The sequence below is a fragment of the Canis aureus genome, chromosome 1 (genome assembly GCF_053574225.1).
Source record: "Canis aureus isolate CA01 chromosome 1, VMU_Caureus_v.1.0, whole genome shotgun sequence".
NCBI classification, from domain to species: domain Eukaryota; kingdom Metazoa; phylum Chordata; class Mammalia; order Carnivora; family Canidae; genus Canis; species Canis aureus.
In genome coordinates this window covers 97,582,045-97,598,889 of record NC_135611.1, presented here as the reverse complement: position 1 = coordinate 97,598,889, position 16,845 = coordinate 97,582,045, and the positions used below count along the sequence as shown (strand labels likewise).

At 61.0% G+C, this 16,845-nt stretch overlaps 1 protein-coding gene across 5 annotated transcripts in view; it reads right to left on the bottom strand.

Moving 5' to 3' along the window:
• SEMA4D (semaphorin 4D) overlaps window positions 1-16,845 on the bottom strand; it is a 62,981-nt gene that overhangs the window by 27,260 nt on the left and 18,876 nt on the right. For 3 of the 5 annotated variants that reach the window (XM_077910322.1, XM_077910337.1, XM_077910314.1), the window contains exons 2-3: window positions 9,228-9,294; window positions 1,022-1,370 (exon numbers count right to left, since the gene is read on the bottom strand). In XM_077910322.1, the coding sequence (XP_077766448.1) occupies window positions 1,022-1,370; window positions 9,228-9,294 (416 nt within the window). Of the gene's footprint in view, window positions 1-1,021; window positions 1,371-8,707; window positions 8,842-9,227; window positions 9,295-10,943; window positions 10,976-16,845 lie in introns of those variants that run through there. The other 2 variants (XM_077910326.1, XM_077910341.1) reach the window with 2 other exon arrangements.

Sequence of the window (16,845 nt, the reverse complement as noted above, 5' to 3'; positions counted from 1 at the left end):
CCAGGAGAAGGACCTTTCAGGATTGTGACCTCCCTGGAGTGGGACCTCCCAGGAGTATGGCCTCCTAAGCACATGACCTCTAGGCCCATGACCTCCCAGGAGTATGGCCTCTAAACTCGTGACTTCCCAGGAGTGTGACTTCTGAGGAGCATGACCTCTAGGCTTGTGGCCTCCCAGGAATGTGACCTCTGAGGAGCATGACCTCGTGACCTCCCAGGAGACCACCGGCTGCCTGCGCGCCTCAGGCTGCTGACTGCTGTGCTTGCATACTCTGGTATGTGTGTTTGATCATAACACAGATGAACTGTATAAAAAATAGAACTAAGCTTTCCTTATTCAGTGAAAAAAAATGATTTAGCTCAAAACCTTAAAAAAAATATTTTGGCAAATATGTCCCTTAACCTGAGTATTTTTCAGGGACAAGTACCACCAACTTATAAAACAGAGAAACGAGGGATGCGTCCTCTCTTACGAGGTCATGGTGCCGATATGCAGGAACATGAGGCACGGGCAATGGGCAGTTACGTAAGTGCGCTCGCTGTGGCCCGGCCCCGGTGGAGGGGTCTGAACCCGGGTTTCCTTGGCCTGCCGTCCTGCTCTCCTGATCTTCCAGGGCTGGACACAGACGTGCGGACGCAGGCTCCTGGGCACATGGCCTGGGGCTCCGCACAACACGGCTGGGCCCTGCGAGCCCTTGCTGCACTGAGCCCGAGGGACCTGGGGTCTCAGGACGCGGCTCCTGAGAGGGAGATGGAGCAGATGAGAGCAGCTGGCTGGACGCTCGGCCACCCGTCACTCAAGGCCCTTGGAGTGGCGTTCACTGAGGTTTGGGCCTGGGCCGCGTGCACACTCCTTCGGGTGCACAAGGGGGAAGCATCCTTCCTGGGGCCCCTGCACCAGCTGGGCATGTACACCCCGGGGCCAAGGCTCTTCCCCTGCTGCAGGTGCACAGCACCCCCTCCCCCCAGACCCAGCACAGCCCCCGCTGCCCGCAAGTCTCCAGGGAAGGGCCAGCCCTCACCTCTGTGCTCCCAGGTGATCCTGGGGACCGGTGCGAATGCCACCGTCATCCCAAATGCCATGGCCAGGGCGGCAAGCAGCCCACCGATGGGGGCGCACATTCTCACGCGCAGGCGCCACGGGGGGGGCTCCGGTAGTGAAGGCTCGTGGGCAGGGAGCCCGTGGTGGGAGTGACGGCCAATGCTGCTCAGAGCCGGGGGGCCACGACCCGCAGCACGGCCTGGAGCGGGTGGATGGTGTGAATGCTGAGGACCTGCATCTCCCAGGCACTGGGTGAGGTCCCCACCGCAGATGTCGAGGGCCACCCGGTTCTTCAATGGTGCGCTTCTCTGCGGCCTCACGAAGAAATTCTGGAAGCAAGTGAGAAGGAAGGTCACAGGTCAGGATGCATAGAGGAGCACCTGCTGGCTAGATCTCCCTGGGCCCCTGGCTTGCTCTGTGCCGGGGCAGGGTGGTGGGGACGCCGCCCCAGGGCAACACTGTGTCCCAGTCACCCAGGGGCAGAGCTCCAGGACAGATGGGGGCCGGACCTGGACAACCACCCCCCTGGCTGCTCAGCGTCCCCCCAGCATGGATGCTCATGGTCAGCTTGCAACGTGATGCAAATGCCTGAACCAGGGGACAGGATCTCCCCAACCCTGGCTTCCCAGCTCCATAGACCTCGTCGGCAGGTCAGCCAGGGCCCAAGAGCAGGAGCAGCAGGTAGAGGCTAAGCTGGGGCACGTATGCATGCGTGCACACGCACACACGAACACATGCACACACATGCATGTGCACACATATGCACGTACACATGCACATGCAGGCAGACACGCACACGTACACATATATACACATGCACACACACCAAGTACATGCATACACGCACACACACAGGTGACCTCGCCATGCAGGCTGGCTGACCTCCCGCAGCAGACACGGCCACCCCCACGGCCCTGCTCCCGCAGCCCCATCTGCCTGTGGTGAGGGGCAGCTCAGCCTCACTGCAGGTCGCTGAGGCGGGGCTGTCCCTGACCTGGGTCCCCACCAGGACCCCAGCGGGACTGTGACCAGGATTCCTGTGGGCTTCTCCCAAACAGCTGTGGGAGCAGAGATGGGACCCTTGCCTATCCAGCAGGGGGGTGCAGGTATGTCACAGCAGGACCCTGTGCTTCCCCGCCCTCCCCTAGGGGGCCCGGCACGGTGTCCACTCGCAGCCCCCCAGCCCAGGTTCCTGCTTCTGGGAGCCGGTGGAACAGTCTGTCCTCTCAGCCCAGGGCAGGCCCTGCTCACCCCCTTGTCTTCCTTTCATCCCGCCTGTGGGTCCCTCAGTCCAGCCAAGCCCTGGGCCCCCTCTGGAGCCTTCCTCTCACTCCAAGCATCACCACCAGCCTCCTGAACTTCACTGGCCCTCAGGGATGTCTGTGGACATCCAGTCCCCGCAACAGTTCCCTGCTGCTTAGCCCCCCCACAGGGCCCCCAAACCTACCATACACCAGCTCCTGCTGTGCCTTAGCACCTCTGGCCCAACCAAACCTCCCGAGAAGGTTTTAGGAGACATTTTGGCCACCACCTCCAGGAAACCCTCCTGGGCTGCCTCATCTGGCCCAGGAGGCCACGCTGTCCGGCCCCTGGAATCCTTGCCCGAGCCCTAAACCTAGCACCCCATATGGCTGGCCCCCGGCACCACATGGACCACACGGTGCTATAGCGCACGTTTGCCTCTCGTATGTACACAGAGCACCAGGATGGCCCGCCCCCCCTCCAAAGGAAGGGGCTCGTGGGGCCCTGTGGGGAGGGCATGATGGGGCCTCAGCGGCTCGCCTGCCTGCTGGATCAGGTCCCGTCCTCCCGGCGCCCGTCCTCTCCCCAAGGCCGCGTCTAGCCCTGCAGCCGGGGCGCCTGCTGGCTCCCGCTCCTGGGGTGGCATGTCCTGTGCAGACACCCACCTGCCCCCCGACGGCCAGACAGGCACCCTTCTCAGGGACTACTGAGCCGCGGGGTCTCTGTCCCGGCTACTTGAGTCCATGTGGCAGCGCGACAGCAGCCCCGAGGGCGCTGGGCTCCCTCCCGTCCTGCCCCCAGCTGGGGGCGAGGCTCCTCCCTGTGTGGGTCCCCTGTGACCCTGCGTGAGGCAGCCCCCAGCACCCAGCGAGCCCCGACAGTTGGGGAACCGGGGGACACTGAGGTCCCAGGAAGAGCGGCCTGTGTGGGCAATGTGGACCTCCACCCCCAGGCCGTCCCCACCATGCCCACCCGCACCTGATCCCCCACAGCCGCCTCCCCTTCCCTCTGTTCCATGCCTACTGCCTGTCCCAGCATCCACGTCCCTTCTTGCTTACTGACAGGGTCTCAGTTTCCCTGGGGACAACAGTGCGCCCAGCTCACTACAACTCCCAGCTTCCCCGGAGGCAGCAGAGGCTGAAGAACTGGGAACGGAAGGTATCAGGTGCAAATCCCAGGAAAGCTGACTCGGTTAGCGTTGGCAGTCTTGCCTTCAGTCTTTCCTCCATTTGGTGCCTGGAACTTGAACTGGACGGCTGGAGCTCCGGGCGCCACCTCGCAAACATGAAGACCAGGGTCTCCTTCTAAGAACAGCCAAGTGGAAATCCACTGGGGACCTCACACCTTCCCTCTGCCTGCCTCCAGACCTGCTAATAAGCCAGTAGTCTCTTCAAGTTACCGTTTTCCAGGTTTTTATTACCAGCAGTTGGATAGAATTCCAAACGGATACCTCCCCAGAGTACACTTACTAACCAGCAGCAGCCGGCAGAGTAAGGTTTTCATCGTGGGGATGGGGTACATGGGAACCCTGTGCTTTATGCTCTGTTTCCTCATGAATCTAAAACTGTTCAGAATAGAGTTTACTAAAAAAAACCACCCCAGCTCAGAGAGGTGCCTCCCAATCACAAGAGGTGCACGTGTGAGGTTTTGTGTGAGCGTGCCCACTGCCCAGGGCACCTCTGGCTGCAGATTCGAGGCCCACTGGCATGTGTCATCCCCGCCACCCCCAAATACCAACACAGAGCCCAGAGTCCGGTTTACAAGGGCCCAGGGGCAGCGCTGAACTCCCGGCTGGGTCCCCGACACAGGTCACTCGGGGCAGTCAGGTGAGGACCCAGACAGCTGATGGCAGAAGCCATGCACCACCTGGAGCCCACACTGAGGTTCAGCCCCACTGTCCTAAAGCCCAATCCTGTGACGCTCAAGGGCATAAACCATCAGGACAAAAATGGGGAGAGCACCATAGCCCGTGGGAATGTGACCGCACTGCGGAACCGGAACCCAAACAGGTGAGTGTCACGGGCACTGTGTGGGCTCAGCCCCAGCCACCAGGCCTCCAAGAACCACAGCGGGGTGGGGGACGTGCCCTGCTTTGTGCCATATGCACATTTTTGGGGGGTGTCAGAGGTGCCTTCAAGCTCCTGACACGAAGTCGCTGAACATAGAGACAACACAAGATGCATGGGGGCACAGGGCCCACCCTCCGCCCCACACGTGCAGGAGGTGGGTGGCCGCTGGGGCGCATCGGTGACAGTAGCAGCACAGCCGGTGGGAAAACACACAGCAAAAGCAGCCAGGTCTTTACTGTCAACGCCGCGCATGGCGCATCGAAGCCTGTGTCGCGCAGCGTGATACCGTCTGTGCCCCCCACCAGCGCTGGCGCCCCCTGGCTGGGAGTCCGCGGGCTCCGTGGACCACACAGAGCCGCGGCCGGAGCCCAGGATGCCGGAGGAAAACCACCCCAGGAAATGAAAGTGAACTCAGAAATTAAAATTCTGACGACAGGAACAGAACGTCCAGGGGAAGGACGAGAAGATAAAACTGAGGCGGCTTCGCCAAGGTGGCGCAGATAAGGACTGGGCGGGGGGAGGGGGGAGGCCGGGGCGCGGAGGCCCAGGAGCCGCAGGAGGAGGAGACGTGGAGAATGAGAGGACGATGGTAAGAGGAGGTCCCGAGCCGGAGGATACGCGTTTACGGAACGGGAGCCCCCGGCGGCGTGATGAAGGAAAGGAGGCCACCATTCCCAGCGCATGGTGGTGACATCTGAGACCCTTGGGGACAAAGGTGGGGCGGGGGGTCCTGGCAGCTTCCAGGGGGACAGATCCCTGCAGAATGACCTCTTGAAGGAGCAGGACGCCCTGAACATCCTGGAGGAGGCTTCCCCTCCACCCGCCCCGAATCCCGCACAGTGCCCAACTGTCAACACGGAGGGTACATGGAACCCGTCTCACACCAGGGCTCTCAAAGCTCTTACCCCACAGCGGCCTTTCTCAGAAAGCTCCTGAAGGATCTGCTCCGGCGAAACAAGGGAGCTACTTGGCCCGTCTCTTCCCAAGAAGGAAGAACAGCCGGGAGCAGAAGACCCCGTGTGACGAGGAGTGGGGCCGAGGGCGCAGGGACTTTGTTGTGGAGGGGACAGGGTGGGGAGGCAGAGAACCCCGTTGCCATCTTCCACAGCAACACCATGCCCCACCCCCAGCCTCGGCACAAGCTGCCTGTCCTCCAGAATATTCCTGTGCTGGCCCTGGCGGCTGGGCCTCGCCCACAGCGACACTGGCTCCAGGGCCACTCCTGGCCGGATGCCCTCCCGCCCTCCTATTGCTTCTAGAGTCATCCTCTTCGTTCCATGGAAGGCCTTGATCGTGCCTGTGGCCCTGGCCCCTTCTGCGGTGGGGGGGGGGGGGGGTAGATGCACACCCCAGTTAGGAGACCAGGGCTGGGGTTTGGGGGGGCTGGAGGCAGGATGCTTCACAATAGAACACTCTGGGCGGGCCACCCCAGGATGACAGGTGCAATGGCCAGAGCTCCAGCAGGGGCTGCGCGGCCTGACAAACGCACAGGTGAGCTGGGGTGGCACCGTGCACACCTAGGGAGCTGCACACGGGCTACTGCACACATAGGTTGCTGCACACGTGGTTTACTCAAATCGGTCCACGTGAGGAGAGGGGGAATTCTTAACTGCCCTTCACCTTGGACCCACCCAGATTCGGCCACTCAGGAGCCGGGTGGCCACCTGCTCCCGGCCACCCCAGGTCACCCAGCAGACGTGCTCCTTGTGCTGTAGCACACACGAGCTTCCTGAGCGTCTTTAAAAAATCCACAGGAACAACAAAGGGGAGAGGGGCCACGTTCCCCAGACGGCTTTTGGCGGGGGCGGCAGTGGGTGCTTCATGTTCTGCAGGACACCGGAAGGGCTTCGTGTTCTCTTTTCCAACAAGCATGTGGTGTCACATAGAACTGAAGCCCCACCAAGCAGAGCACATGCCCCGTGCGCGCGGACCTGCGGCCACCCAGTGCTCCTACAGGAATCCGGCTCCGGAATTCTGGGACGGGGGACATGCAGCATGAGGGATCATGGCGTAAATACTAAAATGGAAACAAGTGGATCATGCCAGTTGCCTTGGCTTTCCCAGGCGCTTCTGAGCAGCAGGAGCCTGTCACCGGGAGCCAAGTGACCGGTGTGCATTGTGTGTCCCCAGTAGAGAAGTGTCACACGGAACCAGGAGCCCTTCAGGGAGGCAGGGTTCCACCGCACAGGCCCCAGTACCTACATGGCCATGCGCTAGCTCATGAGGAGTGCACGACCCCACTCTGGGCGTTGAGAGACTAGAGGGAGGGGGCTCGGAGCCCCTTGCTCAGGCTGTCAGTGCCGGTCACCCACCAGCCTTCCCCCCGGTGCCTCTGAACCAAGTCAGGGACTGCAGTGGAGAAGAAAGCAGCCAGCGAGGGTTCTGTTCAGGAAACTGCCCCCACAGCTGCAGGTGCGTGCACACATGTGTGCAACGTGGACATGTAAGTGCATGAACCCACGTGCATGTAATGCACACAGTTGTATGTGTGCATGTGAACTGCACACCTGTGTGCATGCACGTACACACGCACCTGTGTACCTCTATTTGTGCACCTGTGTGCATCCACATGTGCACGCCTGTACGTGCTCTGCTGGAGGACAGTCTTGACCTGCCATTCTGTTCTTAGATGTGACTGCTGACTGATGCAGGAACCGAGGACCACGAGGCTCCCTGGGACTGGCTTCCCCTCCTGGGACCCACTGCCTGTGGCCCTGGGTGGGGGTGGGAGGGTCACAGAGGGACCACAAAGGGGCCACCTCTCCCTGCCCCCTGAAGACCTCAGGGCCACAGTGACCAGCAGGATGTGAAGCCAACGTTCAGAGCACTCTTGCCGGCACCCACGAGTCTGTGGAAGGGCTTTCTGGTGACAGCTGTGCATGGGGCCCATGGGACCCATGGGGCCCAAGGAGCCTGGTCCACGCACATGGGGTGGGTGAAGCCCCGCTCCCCTCAACCCTGTAGCCTGGCCAGCAGAGGACATGCACGTACCCACGGCTTCCCCACACCTACCCTTGCCCCCAAGGCTGACCCTCCCCACCCCTCCACCTCTGTCCCCAAGGCTGACCACCCCCCATGCCCACCCCTGCCCCCAGGCTGGCCCACAGCACTCTTGTCCTCCGACTGACCCCCACCCCCTGCCCCCAGCTTCCAGCCCTAGGCTCCCTTCCCCCTCACTGGCTGTGGGACCAATGCATTACCACCTTGCAGAGATGGCCCTGTCCTCTCGGCTCAGGATGGGTTCAGGAACCAGATGTCACCCCAGAGGCTGCCGAGTGAGGTGACCCCAGTGACACCGGGGGCGAGGGGTGGGCGGAAATGCCACAGACATGGGTGCTCGGTCCCCAGAGGCAAGGGAGGCACCCTCGGATAAAAGCTGTGCTTTGACTGGAGCCCGCCGTGGTCCTGAATCCCCCGGCCTACGGGGCCGACACCTGTGTCAGCAGCTCCCAGGGCACCAAGCTCCACTCACAGGGAAACGCAAACTATGATATGACAGCCATTTACCTGCAGCCGGGCTGAGAGAAGCTGCGGGAGGGCAGGGCAGGGGGCTTCCGCAGCCAAGCCTCATTTCCTACCCCCAGGGACCCGGGAGGGCCTGCAGTCCATCGAGGACACAGGTACAACCGGGGTGGGGGTGGGGGCGCCTGTCAGGGGCTGCCCTGTGAGGTCGGCAGCAGGTGGGACGGCCTCCACTGTGTCCAGGTAGCAGATGCCACCTGTCCCCCAGCCCCAACAAGGACCTAAACACATATGGACACGACACACATCCAACCATTAACAGTGGTAACCTCAGGAGAGGGAGGCCCGGGGCCAGGGGCCCCGCTGCTCGTGTTGGCTTCGTACACAGTGAGCGCCACATCTATACCACTCTGCAGTTACTGCTGCACCTGCCTGGTAGGTGCCTGGGCATCCCCCAAGTATTTTTTTAATGCAATCAACAGGGACACCTGGGTGGCTCCATGGTGGAACCTCTGCCTTTGGCTCAGGGCGTGATCCCGGGGTCCCTGGACGAGTCCCACATCGGGCTCCCTGTTCAGCCGAGAGTCTGCTCCCTCTGCTCCTGCTTGTGCTGTCTCAGTCACTATATCTCTATCTCTTTCTCTCAAATAAAATCTTTAAAAAAATTAAGATAAAGAGATAACACAATCGAAGATACATGACCTGGGGGGAAAATACTTGTCAGCCAAGCGCCAGGGCTTAGAGTTCCTGCTCTGAGCAGCCACCTACCAAAGCAGCCCCTGGCCCAACACGGCTGGTGATTCAGTGCACACGCGTGGACCCAGGCAAACACACGGAAAGTGCTAAGTGCCCCTAGAGGTGAAGCCGTGCTCACTAACGGTGCCCCAGCATACCGGCCCAGCAGGTCCCGGGGAACACGGGGCGGCAGGGCTGCTGGAGAGCGGCCAGAGCGGGGCAGGAGGACGGGAGGCGTGGGCTTTCCTTCTGCTTTCACATTCAATTCTTTCTCTTTCCCTTCAAGCTGGAACTACATGGTTGAAATGAAGAAGAACCACAAAATGAACCCAAATCTGGGCCGGGGTGACACAGAGCACCCTCCCTGCAATCACACCACTGACAAGGCCTCTGCGCCCCCAGAAGAGATGATGGAGCTTTGCAATTGTCCAGGGGAGAGAGCTGAGAAGGAAGCAGGGAGCAGGAGGGCGAAGGTGGGTGTGGAGAGACGGGCTGTGCGCTGGGCGCCAGGTGCCCGGCACCAAGACAGGTGCCCCGCAGAGCATGTCCTGACCTCCCTCAACTCCAACCCGAGCACACAGAGAGCTGGGACCAGTGTCCCCGGGACCCCACCAAAGCTTCTACCAGGACTCGGCCCTGCCTCGAGGGGACACAGGTGGGGAGGCCGTGCGTTTTTACCTGAATCTTCTCCTTCCAGGACCTGCCCCCTGTTGTTCCCAGGACGGTGTCCTCAGAAGCCTGGGCTCTGAAAGTGACAGGAAAGGAGAACGTTTTAACATCTAAATCCTCCGTCCACGGCAGCTGAGCATCCCTTCTGGACACAACCAAGAAGAAAGTCTCAGCAATTTCTTCTATAACCCCCGGGGCCTCAGGCAGGCCGGCCCTGGCCCAGGATGGGTGAGGCCTTTGCGCACTTGTGCAAACTGGAGGGAGGAGGGAGTGTGCAATCGTGCCCAGAAAGGAAGTGCAACCTGGCCGGTCCCCAAGCACTGACCGCAGCCACTTCCCTGCAGGATGAGCCAATCAAACACGGCCTCTGGGGCTGGTCCGCCGCTTGTGGACACAGAATTGAGCACCCTGTGAGCTTCAGACCCGCAAAGAAACCTCCCTGAAACCCGGCCTGCAGGGTGCGGCCCTCGCCATGGGCAGCTCGGTCCAGGATGGGCAGGGTATCACAGAGGCCCAGAGTGGCTGGCGGCCCCAGTGGGCCTCAGGCCAGATGCACAAGGGGGTCGAGGACACTGGTACCAGACCCTCGAGGGCTCGCAACGATCCAGCATGGGCCTGAAACCTCACAATCAAACACTTGCATTTTTTTCTGTGGTTGCAATATTTTGGTTTCCTTTTGCTTGAAGAACTGCTACAATTCTTGCCAGTCTTCTGAAGACAGCTGAGAAGTGGAAAGCGCTCCCTGGAAGCACTGCTGACGCCCCATCCCTCCCACGGCTTCTGTGGAGTTGGGGCCAGCTGCGCCCACTCCACGCGTCCACCTGTGACGCACAACTTCCAGGCAGGGTCCCCTGGGGAAGCCTTGCCGCCCGAGACACATCCCCGTGAACCCTGAGCAAATGAGACCCCACCCCACCCCACCCCCGCCCAGTACTGGTCTCATAGTGGCAGGCTTGCAGAGGCCGAGCTGGGTCTTTCTGATTCTGGGTTGGCTCCTGCTGATGGCCAACTGACAAGCAAAAATATCTTCACCCATGAGCCAGCAGAAGCATCGCCAGACAAGGCCGCACCCTCGCAGCTCCCAGAACCCACGCCTGCTGTCTAAACGCCAGGGCAGGTCTGCCACAAGGAATGGACAGGTGACACGCAAAACCCGATGGCACAGGCCGGCAGCGCACAGTGGCCACCCAGACACTCCCAAAAACACGGGGGTGGGGGGGAAGCAGTTCACACATAGCAAGAGGTTCAGATAAACAACATGAATGCTGAGAATTTTAAAACTGAAAAATGTCTCTCTTCTGTTAGTTCAGTAAGCCTCCGTCACTTCCACAAGTACAAGCCCAGAGCTGCTCGTTTGGGGGCCGGATGAGGCTGCATCGCACTTCCCCCATCTCACAGCGCCCGACGCCACTGCCAGGTCGGGATGCCTGTATGTGGGTCTGCACCGAGGACCCCCTCACACGCACCTGGGCGTGGCAACCTCGCCTTCTAACCTCGACCTAGATCTGCACACCCAGCTTCCCTCCACCCAGCAGCTCCTAACCTGTGGTTTCGGAGCAAAACCAGACACTTCCGGCCCCACCACGACCAGGCCCCGGCCCCAGCCCCGGCCATCTGTGCCCTCTTACCACGCCAGTCCTTCCTTGTTTCTCAACAGAAAAACCCATGCACTGTAATGAAGGACCACCACCCCGAAGACCATTTCCTCAAGCCACGCATGCATACCCGCTTGTAATGCACATAAAAAGAATCTGAGCGTCCTTTTGCGAGGTAAAAGCACAAAATTAATCAGAAGGGAGAGTGTTTCCTCTCCTGCGTGAGGGACTTGGCCTTTCCCATCCCCCCTCCCCAGGGTGCCGGTGAGTGTGGGAGCCCCAAGGCCCATGCCCTGGGCAGCTATCCAGTGACCGCTCCAGGCACAGCACGGAGGGAAGGCAAAGCAGCTCTTGCACACACCCTGCCCATGTTCTGCAATTGTGACATCACCCCCCCAAGCTCCTTACCCTTAGCAGGGGTCTGCACATCTAAGCAAGATGCTACAGTCCCGCCTCTGAGAAGGGCAGCCATGGGACCAGCTGGCTACGAGACACCGCAAGGAAGGCGCAGGGGCAGTGTCCACGTGCCCTGGCCAACGTGTGCCAAGGGCTCCTGACGCAGCAGTTGTCCACCAGCAATTCCGCTGGATACACCCCACGTATGAGAGACGCCCAAGTAGGAGGCTATTCCACAGGACAACTCTGGAGACATCTCTCTCTCTCTCTCTCACACACACACACACACACACACACACACACACCGTACGTGCACAAATCGGCTCGTATATAAATCGTGTTGCGTCCGTGGGATGGAGCAGTACACAGCTGCTAAAAGGAATAAAGTGGCTAAAGGAGCCTTTGTGTGCTCCTGGTGGGAGTGTAGATTGGCGTGCTCCTGGTACAGAGCATCCTCAAAAAATTAACAGAACTACTCTATGACCCAGTAATTCCACCACGGGGCGTTTACCCAAGGAAAACTAAAAACAGTAATCTGAAAAGACACACACGCTCTTGTGCTCGCTGCAGCATCACTGGCAACGGCGAAGATATGGAAGCAGCCCAAGTGTCATTCGATAGACGAGTGGATTAAGGTGTGGTGGGCACACGCACACTGGAATGTTACTCAGCCACCAAAGTGACCAACATGGGACGCCTGGGTGGCTCAGTGGTTGAGCATCTGCCTTCGGCTCAGGGCGTGACCCTGGGGTCCTGGGATCGAGTCTCACATGGGACTCCCCACAGGGAGCCTGCTTCTGCCTCTGCCTGCGTCTCTGCCTCTCTGTGCGTCTCTCATGAATAAATAAAATATTTAAAAAAAAAAAACAAAATGAACATGTTGCCATTCATGATGACATGGAAGGACCTAGAGAGTGTAAGTCACTCAGACAAGGATCAACACTATATCTTGGTTACACTGGTATCTAAATGAAACCAATGAACAAACGGAAAACCAGAGTCTTAAAGACAGAGCACAACCTGGGGTCACCAGAGGCGGTGGGCGGGCGATGGGCGAGACTGGTGACGGGAGCAGAGAGGTACAAACGTCCAGCAACAACACAAGTCAGTGCGCGGGATGGAAAGTTCAGCGCAGGGAGCATCATCGCTGACACAGCCACGATGTCGCCCGGGGACCGATGGGGACTCTCACTCTGCTGGGCACCAAGGAAGGCACAGACTCTGAGGTCCGGTTGGTTCCGTTTGTGAGGCTGACGACATGGATTCTATCAGAGCACCAGTTCCCGAGAACAGCAGATAGTCTCTGCGTCGTTTGCCCACGTGTAGTCCTGTCGGACCCCCACCGAGGGACTGACACAGGAGGACGGTCCGGGGAGGGCCGGGGATCCCAGCCGGCCGGTGCCCTGGGGCGGCAGGGGCAGCTTGCTGCCGCACACGGACTTGGGGGGGTGTCCCCTGGGCGCTGGCCGGAGCGGGGGCGGGCCCTCTGAGTGAACCGTGCCCTTCCCTGGGCTCTCCCGTGGGGGGCATCCGTGGGCCCCGGGCGCTCCCCCAGCACCGCTGATGGCCGCTCGGTGTTCCAGGATTAAATAGGAGAAGGTGGCACCCTCAGACCTTTGCCAACTTCTGACTTAAAATTCATTTTTTTAAGTAGGCGCCACACCTGACATGGGCCTTGAACGCATGACCCTGAGATCAAGAGTCACGTGCTCTACTGACGAGCCCCCAGGCGCCCTTTAAAATTCCTTTTTTTTTTTTTTTTTTTTATAATTCCTTTTTAAAGCCTGATTTTGGCCTCCAGCAGAGCCCCACCCAGAAGCTCCCGTTCCCAGAGCCTGTCTGCGAGGTGCAGGCGCCACGCGGGGGACACCGTGAAGGGTCGGAAGGCCCGTGCCTTCGCCCCGGCGCGGCCAACAGCCCAGAGCTTGCGCGCACTGCCCGGGACTTGGCGCGCTCGGCCCCTGCGGGCGCCCGCCACGGTCTGGTCCGCAAAGGCGCGCGCTCCGCTCCGTGCCATAAACCCGGGGCTCCACCTCAGCGCCGCTTACCTAACCTCCAGCCCTAGCTGCCATTCAGCTCCCTAAGCGGGGAGGCGGAGGGGGCGGGTAGTGAGGGTGCGGCTCTAGTGGCCGCTCCCAGGGCCAGCTCCTCCCCCAGCCCCTCCACCTCCCTCACCCCCTCCACCACCCCCAGCTCCTCCCTCAGCCCCTCCACCACCCCCAGCTCCTCCCTCAGCCCCTCCACGACCCCCAGCTCCTCCCTCAGCCCCTCCACCACCCCCAGCTCCTCCCTCAGCTCCTCCACCACCCCCAGCTACTCCCTCAGCCCCTCCATCACCCCCAGCTACTCCCTCAGCTCCTCCACGACCCCCAGCTACTCCCTCAGCTCCTCCACCACCCCCAGCTACTCCCTCAGCCCCTCCACAGGCATTACAGTGTTATAGACAAGAGATCACTACCCTTATCCATGGCTAGCTCCCTGGGTGTACACAATGCAAGGTCTCTCTCTTTTTTTTTTTTTTTCAATGCAAGGCCTCTGAAAGAACCCTTGGTTTGTGCCAACAGACTTAGTCACTGAGGCCACAGCCCTGCTGCACCATCCGCGGGGGTACCACTGTGTGGCCCCCCACTACCCCCAGCTCCTAGTGAGGCAGGTTTTAGGCACCCCTGTCAAGAAGAAACAGACTCACAAAGGCAGTTATGAATCTGGAGTCTCCAGCAAAGCTGGGCATCCTCTGTCCCTCCCGTGTCCTGCATCCCCCCTGCAGGCCTGGCCAGCAGGTCCCTAGGCTCCCATTGCCCTGGGGACGGAGCAGGCAATGGCTCAGCAGGCAGGGCTGGAGACTGCTCTCTGCAGAAGCGTCTGGCTCCTCTGAATTGATGTTTCTCCTCCAGGAGCTCAGAGCAGAGACAAGGGGTGTTCCAACCCCACAGCAGGTGCTTCAGAAGAGGTGGCTCCTTCTCTGCCATTTGCCAGGGAATGAAGGTGTCACAGAATCACTCGGAATCATGCGAAATCCGGGGCTGGCTTGGGATGGCGCTCGGGGCCACTTGGGGCAGCGTCCTGCCTCCAGGGTGCTCAAGTCCCTCAGAGTGTCCACGGGGGCTGTGCACACAGTTTCACCAGGGGACCAGACTCCTGCCCCTTGCATGGGCCCAGCCCAGTGGCAGCATGACCAGCACGTTTCAGCCATCGCAGGAGGGACAGGCCTTGGAGCCCTGACAAGCCTAGGTCCAGGCGGAGATTTCTTTTTTAAGTCTAAAAAACCCACAAAATGCTACTCTCTTTGCCTTCATCTTCTTTAGTGACTCCTTAAAAATACCCAGCAGGGTTCCAGAGCCAGGCCAGCACGACCGGCCGCGGGCTGCCGTCCAGCTCGTGTGCGAAGGCCGAGCCGGGATGAAGCCATTTCCTTGCACCTGGCCTCCCTGCAGGACGTGGCCTTTGCTCTTCACCTGGCAGAGCCCATTAGAGAAGGCACACGCCCCAGGCCGAGGCACCCTGAGGGCCCCGGGGCCTCCCCCAGGCAGGGCACGAGGGCCCTCACCGTGCCACGTCAGGCTGCCGTGCCAACCTCCATGCACTATCTGCGCACACATTACACCCCAGCATTTTGTTCCAATTCACCGTCTTCTACTTCCCTTCACGGGGATCCCCCAGAAACTCCAACTTCGGCCCTGGATGCAGCTGACTGAACACCTGGCAGCAAAGTTCACCGTCCTGAAACCTCGCCACCTCTGATCCACCTTCAAACCACACCAAGCCGCGCCCCACCGACAGCGGACCACGGGGTCGCCCTGGGCAGGTGGAGCGGCCTCCCTAGGATGCTGCGGAGGAGACAAAGCGACAGCCCTTCCCCAGCCATGAGGACAAGGGGCAAATACTGCGGGGTGCCACAGGCAGCCTGGAAGGGCCCTAGCCTCTCCCTAACCTGGGGGACACCAGGGTCTCCGCCTTTGCTGAGATGCCCACTGGCCAGCCGCCCGCACACAGGCGATGCCCAGACTCTCAATTGTTTCTACTTTCCAAACAGGCCGCAGAGGCACAGCCCGAGGTAAACACCAGCATGGAGGGCCCTTGCGGGGAGCACTGAGAGCCCCACCCTGGGCCTGGTTCACCCCTCCCATCGACCCTCCCTTGTGGTTCTTTTCATCTTCTAGATGCTTCCGGGCCCAGCTGCTGTGTGAGTGACGAGGGCCACATAAACAATGCAGGCTAGGCCCCAAGCAAACCCCAGTACGTCAAATGTCCTTGTCCCTCCAGACAGGGTACAGGCGAGCAGGTGCCCGGGGGTGACCTCTGCTGAAGGTCCCAGGTCAAGGGAAGCCCCCACCTCAGATTCTGTCTATTCTGCAGCATCCACATGGGAGAGGGTCTCCCCTCGTATTGCGGGCCAGACTCACTGGACCCCGGCCCCCCCCAACCTGTGTCCTGCCCTGGTGCCTGGCCCCACTGTCCCTCCCGTGGTGTGGACTCCCACAGCAGGTGGGGCGTTCCCGTCCCGAGCCCCGTGCCCCCTCCCAGGTGCTTCAGAATGTGCGAGACACGGAAACATGGCGGCATTTATCTTCCAGGGGGGAAGACGCGGGCTGAGGGGTTAGCTGGCCCACACGGCCTCCAGCCAGCCCAAGGAGGCGCCGTCCCTCCCGGGGACCAGTGCTGGGAATACGATAGGAGCCGCACAGCACAAAGGCAGAGTGGCCTCCTCACAATTCACAGCAACCAAAATCAATGAAAATCTAAAAGAGCTTCTAGAACATTCTCACACCAGAGTAAGCTAGGTCCCCGCTCTACCCCGCTAGGGCCCTGCCACTGCACCCCTGGAGACGACCGCGGCTTGGCTCAGACCTGCTCCTGCCAAGCCTCCTGCCAGGTGCTGCACAGGTGCCACCTCGTGCATGCTGGGCACCCTCATCCAGGGATGGGGACACGGGGACAGAACGAAAGGACCCCCCAGCGTGGGTCCCGAGCACCAGCCAGAGCACAGGACTCTGAGCCTTTGGGAGGGTAAGGGCTGAGGAAACGTGACCAGCATTCGGTCAAGGACTCGGGAAGTCGGGAGGTGTGCTCGTCAACGGCCCTGTCTACTGGAGGTGACGGAGCCCGAGGTCTGGTTTCCTGCAGGCCTGGTCCTGGAGCCTGGCCAGCTGGCCATGCTGCCCGCCAGGCAGAGCTCAGGGCCCCCCTGCCACCCGCTCCCGGGCTCCGGGGACACGCGGTGTCACGGGTGGCCCACCCCAGGCCTCGGCGGGCCCCTTACGGCCACCGCCCAGGGCGAGCTCTGCTGGGGAGCCTGCCAGTCCTGCCATCATCACACCAGGGACGTGCGGGACCCCTCGAGGTGGGCTGTGCCCCGGGGGGGCTGACCTCAGGCTGACACAGCCGCCCTCACCCGGGCCCTGCTGCCTCCCGTGACCACGCACATGGGCACAGTTGGGTCCCGGAGGCGCCACCACCATCACGGTCCCCCGGGGCTCACACTCCCTGCCGCCTAGTCACATCCCTGCCGCGGACACCTGAGCCACCGTGCCGCACACTGCAGGGGACCCGGCCAGGCCTGCAACTGCCCGCCGAGGACCACGCGCAGGCAGGGCCGCCCCGTGCGCCAGCGGGCAGCAGAGCGTGGCAGTCCTCGG